General features: G+C 38.9%; 1 protein-coding gene across 1 annotated transcript in view; it reads left to right on the top strand.

Annotated features, from left to right (window-relative positions):
- Positions 1-6,590: 6,590 nt before the first annotated feature.
- The window catches only part of LOC131876422 (uncharacterized), a 28,574-nt gene continuing 21,658 nt past the window's right edge, over positions 6,591-13,506 (top strand). The window contains exon 1 of the mRNA XM_059221780.1: positions 6,591-7,176. Within this exon, the coding sequence (XP_059077763.1) occupies positions 6,873-7,176 (304 nt within the window). The 5' untranslated portion in view covers positions 6,591-6,872. The remainder of the gene's footprint in view (positions 7,177-13,506) is intronic.

The raw sequence follows: 13,506 nt of genomic DNA, 5'->3' as shown, positions 1-13,506 counted from the left end.
CAATCATCCCATTACTTGTATGTCACCAATCAATATGTCTACCAATGTATCTATTGCATCAATTTCCACACATTGTGTGTAAGTATCAATCAAAATTGAACAAGAACTATTATCTAGAATGTCTTCTTAAACTTCAATTGAAAAAATGAGGCAAAAAAATTCTTGCCCCTGAGCCTAATGGCTACGATGCTGTAATGGGTGTCGTTTTATCGTCAACATCATTTGACTCACTGGTACTCAATTCAAGTGGCATTAGGTTGCAATATTCAGGGCTTGCACCCCTGCAATATATTTCGAAGTACCAGGAAAAGTAGGCGATGGGGAAGTACATGAATAATTCATGCATGTTGGAAAGTTGGGCAACATTGTGTTAATTAGATCTTGCATAATAGGGTGTCGGTCAGGAAAAGGCATGGACGTACTGAACTCACTGATCAACAACTTCTTTCTTGCTGACTCTTGGACCTGCTCTGATATTGCCCTTTCCTCAGCCTCGTGTTCCTTCCTTGCATTATCTCATTGCAGATTTTTAGCATTTTCCTTCTTCTCTAATTCCTTCAGCCTTTCCTTTTCTTGCCGCAAGATCGCTTTCTCCTTTCTCAACAGTGCATTAGTTTTTTTGGCCAACAAACTTGTTGCCTTGTTTGCTTTTATCTGCTCTCTCTTTCTTTGTTTCCCCTCCTCTATTTCTCTACTCCTCGTCTCTGCAAACTTGACACCCTCGACAAACTCATTAGAAGTTATAAATTGCCCTTCCTGTGCCAAACAGATGCCAGTTGGCCCCCCTACCACTTCTTTGGTTCACAATGTGAATGAACAACTTTAAGAATCGTGAAAGTGTATTTTGTTGTTGTGATTGAAGCATAGAGCACTTGTGACATCGGGCTCTTCTGTTCCACATTACAATCTTGTGTTGCTTCTTGCGTCAAACCTGCATCATTTTTATTGTCAGTCACCACAATCTGCATAGTAATGCACCATTTCCGGAATGACACCTTTTGGTGGTGAAGGCAAGCTAGATGTCCCTCGTTCATCTTCACCTTTCAACTCAACACCGATATTCGCCGCCTCTTCCACCACCTGAGATGGTGCAATTCGCTTGGATGGAAGGCCAAGAATCTTATTTAAAGTGTCAACTGCAGCTTCATCAATGTTGGTAGTTGCCCATTCCATGTCCACTCGTGCAATTGAATCCATTTGAGGACTGGCTGTGATGTTTTCCACAACCATTTATGGGGAGACATGGACTCCTGAAAGGTTGAGCATGTTTTGCACTATAGATGCATCTTCCCCATCATTAATGTGGAATGTGGTGTTGGGCTGCATGTCTTGGTTGAGGGCATTAGGATCGAGGGGCCATATCCTCGTCCATTTGAATCGCGCAACAATGTTTGAAACAATCAATGCCTTGGCCAAAGACTTGTTGCTTAATTCTACTAGTTCAGCCCTCATGATTTGTAGATTGGGGAACTTTTCTATCCATGCAACTCTTTTCGATTTGAAGTATGTTTTGAATGGAGAGTATACACTCACATCGAGTGGCTGCAATTTGTGAGATGTGTGAGCTGGCAGTGTCAGCAAGTCTATGCCCAACATCCTTGCCTCCTGGATGGTTGGCAATGAAACATGGCTGTCATAGTTGTCGAATATCAACAAGCACATGTTTGTTGGTGATACACCCCAGGGACGTAGTGCTTGAAGTGGTGCAACCAACTCATGAATAATTCCTTGGTCATCCACACATGTTGTTGCGCTGCCGTGCAAGCACCAGGTTCTCATTTAGCTATGTAATTTTGTATCTGCCTCTTGCCTTTGAATAGGTAGAACCTTGGAATGCTTTGTCCGAAAGCATTAACGCAACAAAGAATTGTGATCCACTCATGACTCTTTGGAAGTATATAAGAAACGTTCCTGCTTCCTTTCCTTGCAAGCACCCTCGTTGCCCCATTTTTATCGGTCATTAATCCTGTTTCATCACAGTTCCAAATACGGGCAGGACCACATGGGTTAGCATCATATACTTTTGACAATATCTCATAAAAAGTAGAAACCACTGCTGGTCTAAGACATAGTGCCCAGTCTTTGTCGATGCCTTCGACCGTCTGCAAGCTGAGTTCACGATGTCTAGCCTTGAATCCAGACCACCATGAGTTGCCAGGCATGCCATCCTTGAAAGGGGTTGGTCTACCCTCACAAATATGAGAGACAATTGCCTTCAAGTTTATGATTTCAAGGCCATGACCACAACCAACCATCTCTTGGCACCGCTGCACAATCTCCTCTTCTTGTTGATACGCGAGGATGATTGGTGGACCTTTCTTGGACGTGGTGGTCAGACCACCCAACCATTTTGACAGTGTTGCAGTTGGGATGCCCCATTTCCTTGATGCACCCCGTATGGACATGTCATTGTCCTCAACATCTTGGAGTGCACCTTCCATATCCGTTGTCGACCACAACTTCTGTTGCATTGTTACTTTTCTTGTAGTTGAAGGTGGACTAGGTTGGTCCACCATGGTTGGGATAGGACGTTCATTTGGATCATCTATTGCTGGGGGTATAGGGTCTGCCTGGGTCTGAACAGGAGGCGGGGCTTCTGCTTCAACATTGAAAGTGACACCCCTTTTTTCTGAACGCACCCTTGTGCATGTTGATCTCTTTGAAGCATGACGAGGCATCTTGTCTACACAAAACAACATGAACATGAATGTTAGCCATGGAAACAACGTTTAATAAATATAAGCCACCATGACTGATATGAATAAGTTTATGTTAGCCATTCAATCTTTTTTGAAGATTAATATCAGCTATACTCTTTTGAATCTGAATACTCTGAGATCGAACCAACTAACCATGTCATTTTGTAAATCAGTGTGTGTTGATCAGTGCCAATAGTGATGCTTGATATGGAATGAATGTGCAATTACAAATTGAATGACAACAAGATGCAACAAGTCAGCAAAGCTTGAACAATATGACTATGGTTCCCTTTTACAAAACTTAAAATTTCAGCAATTGTTTACTTCTTTTGTGTATTGGACACTTGTTTTATTGTTTTTTGTATTGGACACCTATTCCGGTATGAATCCATGGTCAAAACCTTCTAGGTCTTCTAGATGTGGGGGTGTAGCTGGAGTGTGTTCTTTCCAAAGAGTTACTTGATTGTATAGACGAGAAGGGGTGCTTGGCTTACAATCAGGTTGGATGTATATTTTGGTAAAAATCCATGATGGGATTTGTTCATCCACTGCTGTACAAAGTAGGTGTTGCTAGGACAGGTTTTGAGAGCATTCTCGGACTTGAGGACCATATTTTTCTAAGAAAAATCTATTGATATTGTTGTTTTGCCTTGATTGGAGCCTGATTTTGAATAATTTTGAAAAGAAACAAGATCTTGTGGGGAAGACAAGATCATCACAAGGGTATGGACAGAGAAAGAATTGGTCAACATTTTGACCATGCCTGGCTAACCACTCTTGTTGTGCTCGGATTTGGGGATATGGGATGTTAACAAGGCACTCTGTGGGTGGAATAACAAAGTGTTAGGTGGGGAAAGTTTCACAAAGATAGTTTAGGATTTCATAATCAACATCGTCTAGAAATAGGGTTTTGACAAGACCTTCACTTGTTAGAATCTCGTGGACCTTGAGATAGTTTTGCCTCTCATATTTGATAATTTTGTACAATTTGATAGCGTTGATTTGTGTTTGACATTTCCACGCTCTGTTGTATCCATGTGCGTTGTCTAGAATGTATCATTGTCAATCTGCATCATGCTATATATTACAAACTTTGCATGTGACCTCAAAACATTACTTTAATCTGTATATACATACATGCACATATGTATATACATACATGTAGAGTAATTGGCATGCATTTCTACATGTTCTTTGAATTCAAAGATTAGATTGGTATGGAATTGCTAAATACTTGTACATGTTTGTGAATGCAAATATTGAATTGGTTTGCAATTGCACAGTAAGTCATATGCCATTATACGGATTGATAGACATATATATGTATGAATAGTGATGCATGCAATCACACACACACACACATACATAAATACTCTCTCTCTCTCTCTCTCTCACACACACACACACACACACACACATACTCACAGACACATATATACGCAAATATATATTTGACTTTATATATAATCACATATATATGTGTGTGTGTGTGTGTGTGTGCGCGTATATATATATATATATATATATATATATATATATATATATATATATATATATATATATATATATACTCATTGCGTATATATAAATATATGTGTATATATGTATGTGTGTGTTTGTAAAGGTATTAATACATAATTGGAGCCCACTAGATATGTGGACCGCATAGAAAGGTATTCATACATATACAACCCATATATATGTGGATCCCTCTGTTGATAAGTGGGAGCCAACTCAGCTGTATACATGGCGAAGGGTGAAAGCTGACAGCCACCTCGTATACAATTGTGCACATATTAATTGTATACGCATGGCAATTGTGAAGGGTGAAAGCTGGCAACCATCTCCTATACAATTGTGCATGCATTAATTGTATATGCATGGCAATTGCGAAGGGACACAATTATTAATTTGTCAATAAATGAAACAAGACGACGGGCGAGAATAAATCTGGAGGCAATTATTAAAAAAGCAATGAAGTTGCTATTTAATGTGTTGGTGGGATATAGTTTCAGTTAGTTAAAAAAACATTCCCTTCATAAATCTAGAAGTTTTGTATATGTGTGTAGTGTTTGAAGAAGATGTGGAAGCCACCTTCACCCTTTACACAACGAGACAACAACTGGCCTTTAGGGGCAAGATCACCGATAAAAGGTTGAAGGTCGTATTCAAGTTCGGGGATGACAGGTTTCTTCGGTACTTGAAATTGTTTCTGGGTGACTATTTCACGAACACAGATCACCGGTATTGGACGTATGCGAACATCGTGGGCATGGTGGTAGATTGGGAAAAGCTCAGAGAAAGTTAAATGGTTGTTGAAAGAAATCGTGGACGATGACTGGCTGCCGAATCTCGATGAACTTTTCGTAACAACTATTCTAAGGCTAGGGTTTGAAGTGCTTAAGCGAGAACTGGGTCGTGGGGTTCCTACAATTTTCCCCTTCATTCGATGGGAAGTGGGGGCAGACCGCAAGGCAAGGTCTGCCGAAACCACACTCGAATGGACAATGCTGGAGATGCGGCTCATGGAGAGGAAGAAGGTAAATGAAGGAACATCAGGTGGTGTAGGAGGTGAGGGAATGTCGGGAGGTGCAGGTGAGGCGGTAGGAGAGGGAATTTCGAGAGGTGCAGCTGATGCGAGAGTTGCAGATGACACTGGTTGCTGGTACGAAGTACCAGAGGTTCCTGCGGAGTCCGAGGACAACGAAGACTACGTCCCCTCACCCAAGCAAAAGAAGCAAATGCAAGACTGAATGAATACGTGTGTATGTGTTGACACATTTTTGGTAAGCATTATATTGCTTAATGTTTTTAATTTAAAAGTAACTGAATACGTAATTTTTAGTGGGAATGGTTGCTGGGAATGCTTGTCAATACTTGGGAATGGTTTCTGGGAATGCCTGGGAATGGTCTCTGGGAATGCTTGGGATTGGTTTTCTGAGAATGCTTAGGAATGCTTCAAAATGTTTCAGATTAAACGTTACAGTTTATATAGATTGTAAAGGAGAAAATGTGATCTAACAGTGTGATGTAGAAAAATATGTATGGTAACAAGAACAATACTCGTGTGCTTTTGTTGAATCTTTGCCACTCCGTGTTTTTGCTTTTTGTTTTTCTCTTGCACTGTATTCTTTCGAATCTGACTCTTGTAATGAGATGGGAATTTATGTTTTATACATAGATTGCGTGGTTTCGCCCTTTTTAATGTGTTGTTTCGAATTTGAAATTTGGAATTGCATTGTTTGTCTATTGAATCTGCAGAAGTAATTCATTTAAGCCTTATTTGATTGTTTTTGGTTGGAATTTGGTGGCCTTACACGATTTTTGCTGTCGTTGCAGGTGGGAGTTGGCGTGACGAGACGGGAAGGAGACATGACGGGCTGTACAAAGGCGATAGAGTGTTGGGTACTGTGCCAGGGGAAGGAGGTGTCGCAACGCCGATGTGGACCCAAACTAACCAAAATGTGCTATGTGAAGGGTCGTAGTTGGGTCCATGCATGTCGTGTTGGCAATATTAATGTTTATGTTATGCTTGTTTTATTGGTGTCTGAGGCCGCATAACAAAAACTTGGTCATGTTTAAAGCTTTTACAATGACATTTTTTTTTGTTAGAGGGGCCCACTCTTTGGCATGGTTGCACGTGAAAGTGCCCACGCTGACATGTGTTTATTTTGTATTTAATATTTCCAAATGTTATGCAATATGTTATGTTTTTTGGTAATGGATACATGTATGGCCCGAAAGGTTTTATGTTTAATGTGAATATTTATGCGATTTTTTCTGCTATGTTTTTGATGTGCAGTTGCGCAAATTTTGCCCAATAAGGCGGTCATGTGTGGGGCCATGATGCACATGTTCTATATCATCTTGTGGACCCACGGACGTATTTGCTCCTCTCGCCTAATAGCAACCTAGCGCTGAAAAAAAAGTCTTCCACCGAAGGCTAGAGGAAGGCGCACCCTAAAAAACCTCGACTGCCTTGTTTTAGCTGCGATCTCTGGACGCACCAAAAGCCAATGTCCCCTCCACACTGTCTTCAGGCGAAACTGTGCAGCCACTAAACCAAAACAAAACCCCTCTCGGCTACCTGGCTGCCCGTTCAAACCGGTTGGCTACTTGTCTGCAAAACCCTAGTCCGAATTCACGGCTTTTCAAACTATCCAAAACCCCAGTATGAATTCACGGCTTTTCAAAGTGTCCAAAACCTATGTCTGTAATCACGGCTTTTCAAACTGTCGAAAACCTATGTCTGTAATCACGGCTTTTCAAACTGTTTCCCATTGCTTGGATGTTTCGAAGACCTTTCTTAGTTCTCAACAGATGGAATTGGGAGAATCGTATTTTATTTCATTTTCTTGTAACCTCTGTTCTCTTTCAGCTCAAATTGCAATGTTTTATGACGTGATGCCATCCGCTCTGAACCTTGGAGTATATGCTGATGTAGTGCACTCCTGGCTACGAGTTCGGCATAAAATTGGTAAGTCTTTATTTTATGCTTTGGATGGATCATTTTATCTGTGGTTTTACTTTTGTTAGTACCCAAGCAAGCATAAAATCAGTAAGATTTTATGGAAGTGTTTCGATGGATCACTTCTTTACTCCTTCCAACACTGTTTTCAGAAATTCTTTGTGATTAAATTCTTGTTTTTTTCCTCTTAATTTTCAATGTTGATGATAAGCCAATGAGTTTGTTGTGCTCATGAGATAGACAAGAGGTAAGCAAAATAATCAGCCGAAGTTGGTGAACTTTTAGGGGTTTCGAAAGCCATTTATGGCAAAAGAAGGATAAGAAAGTTCAAATGGCTACTATATTTTGAATGAGGGTTTGCGAAAATAACTCTGGGCGAAGAATTTTTCAGACACAGCCGTTCAGAATGCTATGGATCATGTGATCCGACTAAAGTGAGAAAATCATATGCGAAAAGAGAGCTGTCTTCTTTGTAAAGTAAGCTCCTCAAAGATCTTGGTGAAGAAGATCTTCCTCTATTCCATGTAACTGGCTATCTCTCGTATGGTTTTTAAAGGGGAAGCTCTTTGTATTTTTATATTGTTATAGACGACATTGATCAGGTTGACCAGTTAGATGCCCTATTCGACACAACTTTGCTGAATCTAGGTAGTGTAATTGTCACAACCCTAGATGATCTTGCTGAATCCTGGTAGTTTGGTGATTGTCACAACTCAAGTTGAGCTTCTTGAATCTTGGTAGCCTAGCGATTAATTATCACAACCCAGATGAGCTTGCTGAATCCTGGTAGATTGGTAGTCACAACCCAATATGAACTTTGCAAGATCCAGATAGTTTGGTAATTTTCACAACTCAAGATAAGAGGGCGCTAAACCATACTATAACAATTCTTTGTTGAACAAGTCCAAACCATGCAAGAAAACTTCTCTGTTCGCATGCATTCCACCAATTATAGGATAGTGGATGTGAAGATTTGGTTTGAGAGTCTTCTAGAAGCATTTGCAGATTTATCTGTCTCTCAAACAGTTGGGCACACAAACAGACTTTAAGCTTTGATATAGTAAGAAAAACAGATATTTGTGGGCATTACTTGTTTTCATCTGCAAATTGAAGTGTTTGATTGTAAGCATACAGGATGAATTCGGGTGAAGCTCCGAGAATGCACTTCAAACCTATGTGTCTTGTTGAACTGTATAGTAGGCAAAAACAGATCTTCATGGATATTGCATGCTTTTTTATTGGAGATTCAAAGAATATCACTTTGTAAGAACCTCAAAAGGCCCTCAACTGAGACAACTAACGTTTTGCTGAACCTGTTGCGTTTCAAGTGTGTTCTTTGCAAATAATGACAGCAAATAGAATTTTGACAATCTTAAGCACAAAAAGCAACTAATGGTATTTGCTGGGAATCAATTTATATTCAACAACACTGATCAAACCTTCATTACATCCGTTCATCATTTATTTAATAATAAAATAAAAATAACAAGCAGCTAGAGAAGAACTGATAAATACCAGTATATTCTGTTAAAACCCTTATTTTCCTATTGCTGGTCATGCACAGATTTTATGACAGCAAGCTGCAATTTATTTTAAACTGAGCCGAAATACTTGCATGTTAGCCCGATGGAAAGACATTTGCAAGGCGTCCCTTTTGGCATTTGTTTCGGAATTTTTGGACTCCTCAGCAAAAATCGTACCCTTTCAAGGAAGAAAGGTACGGCAGATCAGCAAGCTGTACATGCACAAAACCCCCATCTGTCACACACTTATTCCTACCTCTGTTCTGACTCTGCGGCTGCAATCAATCTTTTGCATAAAAATTAATAAACCCCTTTCCAATCTGTCCAATCTTGGTTTCTGGATAAAACCAACTGAAAGAGCAAGATCAGCTGATATTTCACAACCTCTGATGCTGTTGCACAAGAATCCCACGTTTTCCTGTACCGATACCTCTGATCACTGCAGAAGAATCTTCTGCTGAAACCCTAGGTCAAAACTCCTCTCAAAGCTCCAAACAAAAATATCAAAACTTAGCATAATGAAAAAGAAGACTTAAAATCTTCTTTAATCTTCTCCATTTAGGGTTGGCGCGATTCCCAAGAAAGGCGCGACTTGGCCTTTAATGATGTTTTAACTTTTATTATTTATTTTTGACTATTGAAGTGTCAAAAATAAATCATCTTCCATTTAATATAAAAACTGGCCCCATCTGATGAGAAATAGACCCTCACTTAAGTTATAACTTAAAGTGACTTTTTAAAACATTAAAACATTAAAGTTCGCCATTTAATATATAATTAAAAATAATTAAATATTAATATCTCTCTAAGTATTCATCAGAAATGCCTGCCGTCTGAACTGGAGACTGCCAAACCATAATCTGTCCTTGCCCAACCTACTGGCTATAAATAGCAAGACTGCTAAAAATAGAAAGTATCTCAAACGGAGTCCTGGAGACCTCAAACGAAGACCAGACCTGGAGTGCTTGCTCTGAAGGTGGTGAATCAAACTCTAGAGGACCCTCTACCCAACCTCATCAGCCTACGAGGGTTAGTCATAGGCTAATCTACTCAGCTGACAGATGTCAACTAGAAGGGGACATCACACACTTGAACAATATAAGCGCGGTCAAGATGAAGTGCTTGGATGCAACTTCAAACCCGAAAAAGCGAGTTTCTTGTTGAACTATAGATGGCACAAAAGTTACAAAACTAATCTTCACAAACATCACATGTTTTTCAATTAGGCACTAAATAGTATGTAAGAATTTAGCAGTAATTTGGATGGAATGCTGAGCATGTACTTCAAATCCTCGAAGGTAAGTGTCTTGTTGATTTGGAGAGTTTTTATGAACATTGCATGTTTTTTCTCATTGGGGAGATCAAGGATATTAACTTTAAGGAAATGGGATGAATCTATTTGGAGTGCTGAGCATGCTCCTATGAAAGATTTCAAGAGTCACCACAGGCTCACTGCTTTTTTTAGAATGCATGGCCATCTAAAGATACGGGAAAAACAACGACAACTGAACTTATCTCCCCTTCTTAGTTGTGGTAAAATGTGCCTCTTCCTCTAAAATTCTACTTCTTTTATCTTTTGATGATATTCACAATTTTACAATTTGTTATAAGTTTTTTGTAGCTTCATCAATTTACTTTTTATTCACAGCATAAATTTAATCTGCACCAATAGCAATGATCTGTACGTTTTGGTATTTTTATTTTATTTTTTATCCCTTTATTAGTACACAACTTAAATGTTTTCATCTTAGAAAAGATTGTCCTAAAATGAAGCCCGATGCTTTGGGTTTTTTCAAGCCTTTCCTCCTACCCTGAACATGGCCTCTCCAACTCAGGAGGATGGCTCTAATCAAGATAAGAACCTCAGCCCCCCTGGTTCGAAAAAGGCCCAATAGCTAGTCCTGAAGACTTTGGTCCTAGATTATCCAACCAAGGATGGTTAATTCTACACTAATTAGATACTGTAACTTCAAAGAGGGTGATGAGGCTTTTGGCAAAGAATTGGTGATCTCATGCATGAACACTTTATATTCAGGTCGGAATATGATTCCGCTATGCTTTTGTAGAGGCCTTTTCTTGGGATGGAGGACTCAAAGAAGAGAAATTTAATGATAGGTTGGAAAATTCTGATTCTAGTATGGATAAAAAAGTGTCAAAAAAGGGTAAAGAGGACAAAATTGACAAGATGCCTAAATGTTTTGATAGGCTTTAGAAGAATTAGAAATTCCTCCCTCCTCCCCTTCTCATTAATGAACATTAAAATTTGCAGGTGTAATGTAAGGGGTTTAGAATCAACAAATAGGAAATGTGTTCTTAGAGCCTTTTGCAGAGATAGATCCTATCTAGATATTTTGTGTCTACAAGAGATCAAGGTTGTTGGTTTTTGTTGGCAATTTTTGTGCCAACCTTAGCAGATATCGGATCTAGGAATTCGGATCTAGGAATTCAGTGCGACTAACACGTTGTGTTATCGTACTCAGCAGAGTTAGTTGCTTCTTCATTTTCTAGAAAATGCATAACATGAAGGTTATGCGTCAATAACACGAGGGTTATTGACCTGTGCCTTACAGTTACACCAACATCTTGTTATTGACATCGCGTGTTATTCGGCTGCAACGGGCTAAGGTTTTGGCTGCTCAAGTTTTGTAAAGTAGGTTTCACTTGCGCGGGATGGTGGGGAAGGCAAGGAAGTTGGTTCCTTTCTTCCCCCGCGTGGGCATGAGTTAGTAGAATGAGAGGCTGTGAGATAATAAAAAGAGTTAGTGGGTGATGTTCCCCTCCACCCCCGCAAGGCAGAAAAGGCCTCTCTTAGCGCATTCCTTTTAGGTAGAATGCACCCAGTGTCTCATTGAAATGGCCTTTTCGGCCAGGTTTCTAAGGGCGACAAGATGCACTTTTTGGTCTTGCTGAAGTGAGATGTCTGAGCGAAATGAGGACTGCGGTGGGCCCTGTTTGAAGAAGGCCTTTTCGGCCTAACCTTCTACAACGACACTATGACTTTTTGGTCTTGCCAAAACCTCCCCTCTTAGCGAAAAATTCTTATTCGGTAGGACAAGTGCCTGTTGATAGCGAAATGGCCTTTCAGCCAATTTTTCAAGAGGCGATGGAGGCGATTTTTTGTTTTGTCGAAGTGCCTACTCTCATCGAAATGGAGGTTTTTGGTGGGCTCGGCCTACAGGAGATAACGAAGGGCCTTTTCGGCTAGACTTTTAAAGGGTGTCAAAGCGGTTTCTTTATGTTGCCGAAACCTTATGTCCTGCCAAACTCTTTTGGGGAGTTTTTGATGCCATCTCGCGCGTCCATCTTCGTGCGGGATGGCAGATCCGACGGTTGAGATTTAACTCGCGAGCAAGTTGAAAATTTGAATGCTCTTTGTATGTTGGTTGTCGACCCAGTTGTCAAGATCCTTTTCCTTGCCCCATCGACGCTCGATTTCAATTGGATTTCTTCCCAGCTGTTGGATCTTTTGCCTTTAATCTAGACTTGATGTGTAGGCTGATTTTGGATGCTGCCCATGCCCAATTGTGCAAAATGTTGGTATGGGAGTCAAGTCTTTATTTTGTTAAGATGAGTTTGTGTGTTATGCGTTTTGTGACTTTATTAAATTTCTTCTAGTGTTATTTTATGTGAAATTAATTATTAATACCTCATGGTTATTAATAATTAATGTGTATTGTCATTTATAAATTAAATTAAGGATAAATTAATATGGGCACCTTTTTATGCTTAAATAAATAAATCAAGCATTCTAGGTTGATTATTTAAATTAATTGTTTTAGTATATATCATATAGTAGATTTATATTGTGTCTTGTTTATTTGAGAAAAGTTATTTCAACTCTTAAAAATTAAAATATCTTGTTGACTTTTTTGTGTGTGAGGAAATTTGAATTTAAATTAAAATCTAAATGTATTGAATTTGGAGGAAAGTATTCCAATTTTTATTTTAAGAAAAGTAATATTTTCAAAAGGAAAAGATTTTTGCCCTAAAAGATATTTTGGGTAAAAATCCTTTATATTTGGGGGATTTTTCCAAAATAGAGACTTCTTTCATTTTGGGAAATTTCCTCTTTGCTGTCGAATGTGGATTTTGCTGGAGGTGTTGAAGAATTTTTTGAAGGGGTTTTAGTTTGGTGAAAAGGGAAATTTCCTCTTTGTTGTCGAATGTGGATTTTGTTGGAGGTGTTGAAGAATTTTTTGAAGGGGTTTTAGTTTGGTGAAAAGCTTGGAAAGACTCTTCAATTTTCTTCTAGGAAAGCATATAAGGTTGGTTTTTGAATCTCTATTTTTGAATTTTAGTGTTGTTTAAGAAATCTCTGTGATTTTTGAGTGCTATGTTTAGTGGAGAAAATCTATTTAAAAATCTTGTAGGAAAGAAGTAAATGGTTGTAGTTTATTGTGGAAATGTAAATTCTCTGTTTACTTTGTTTTAATTTCTCCATGAGAGTATTATAAATGTAGATCAATAAAATCTGGGTTGGGAATTTGAAATTTCAAAAATTAGTGCTTATGCTGTGAATGGAAAAATGGGAAATTTGAATATTCTATGGTTGCAAATAAAAACAATTTACTAGAAGAAATTGTTTGTTTGCTGTTTATATACAGCCGTGTTTTGTTTTAATTTATTTTAATTTTTTTTGTTTTAGCATGTTCAGAAAGAAAATAATTTTTTTAATTATTACCAAATTGTGGGAAGGGCATTTTAATTTTGCTTTTTTTTTTTTTTTTTGGTATTTGATTTTTGCCCCGTGGGCATACCACAACATGGGAACCCACAATTGTGGGTGTCATGGGTATACCACAACGTGGGAACCCAT

This window comes from Cryptomeria japonica, chromosome 5 (assembly GCF_030272615.1).
Source record: "Cryptomeria japonica chromosome 5, Sugi_1.0, whole genome shotgun sequence".
In the NCBI taxonomy this organism is placed as follows: domain Eukaryota; kingdom Viridiplantae; phylum Streptophyta; class Pinopsida; order Cupressales; family Cupressaceae; genus Cryptomeria; species Cryptomeria japonica.
Note: the sequence above shows the minus strand (reverse complement) of the source record. Positions and strands in the feature narration are given on the sequence as shown.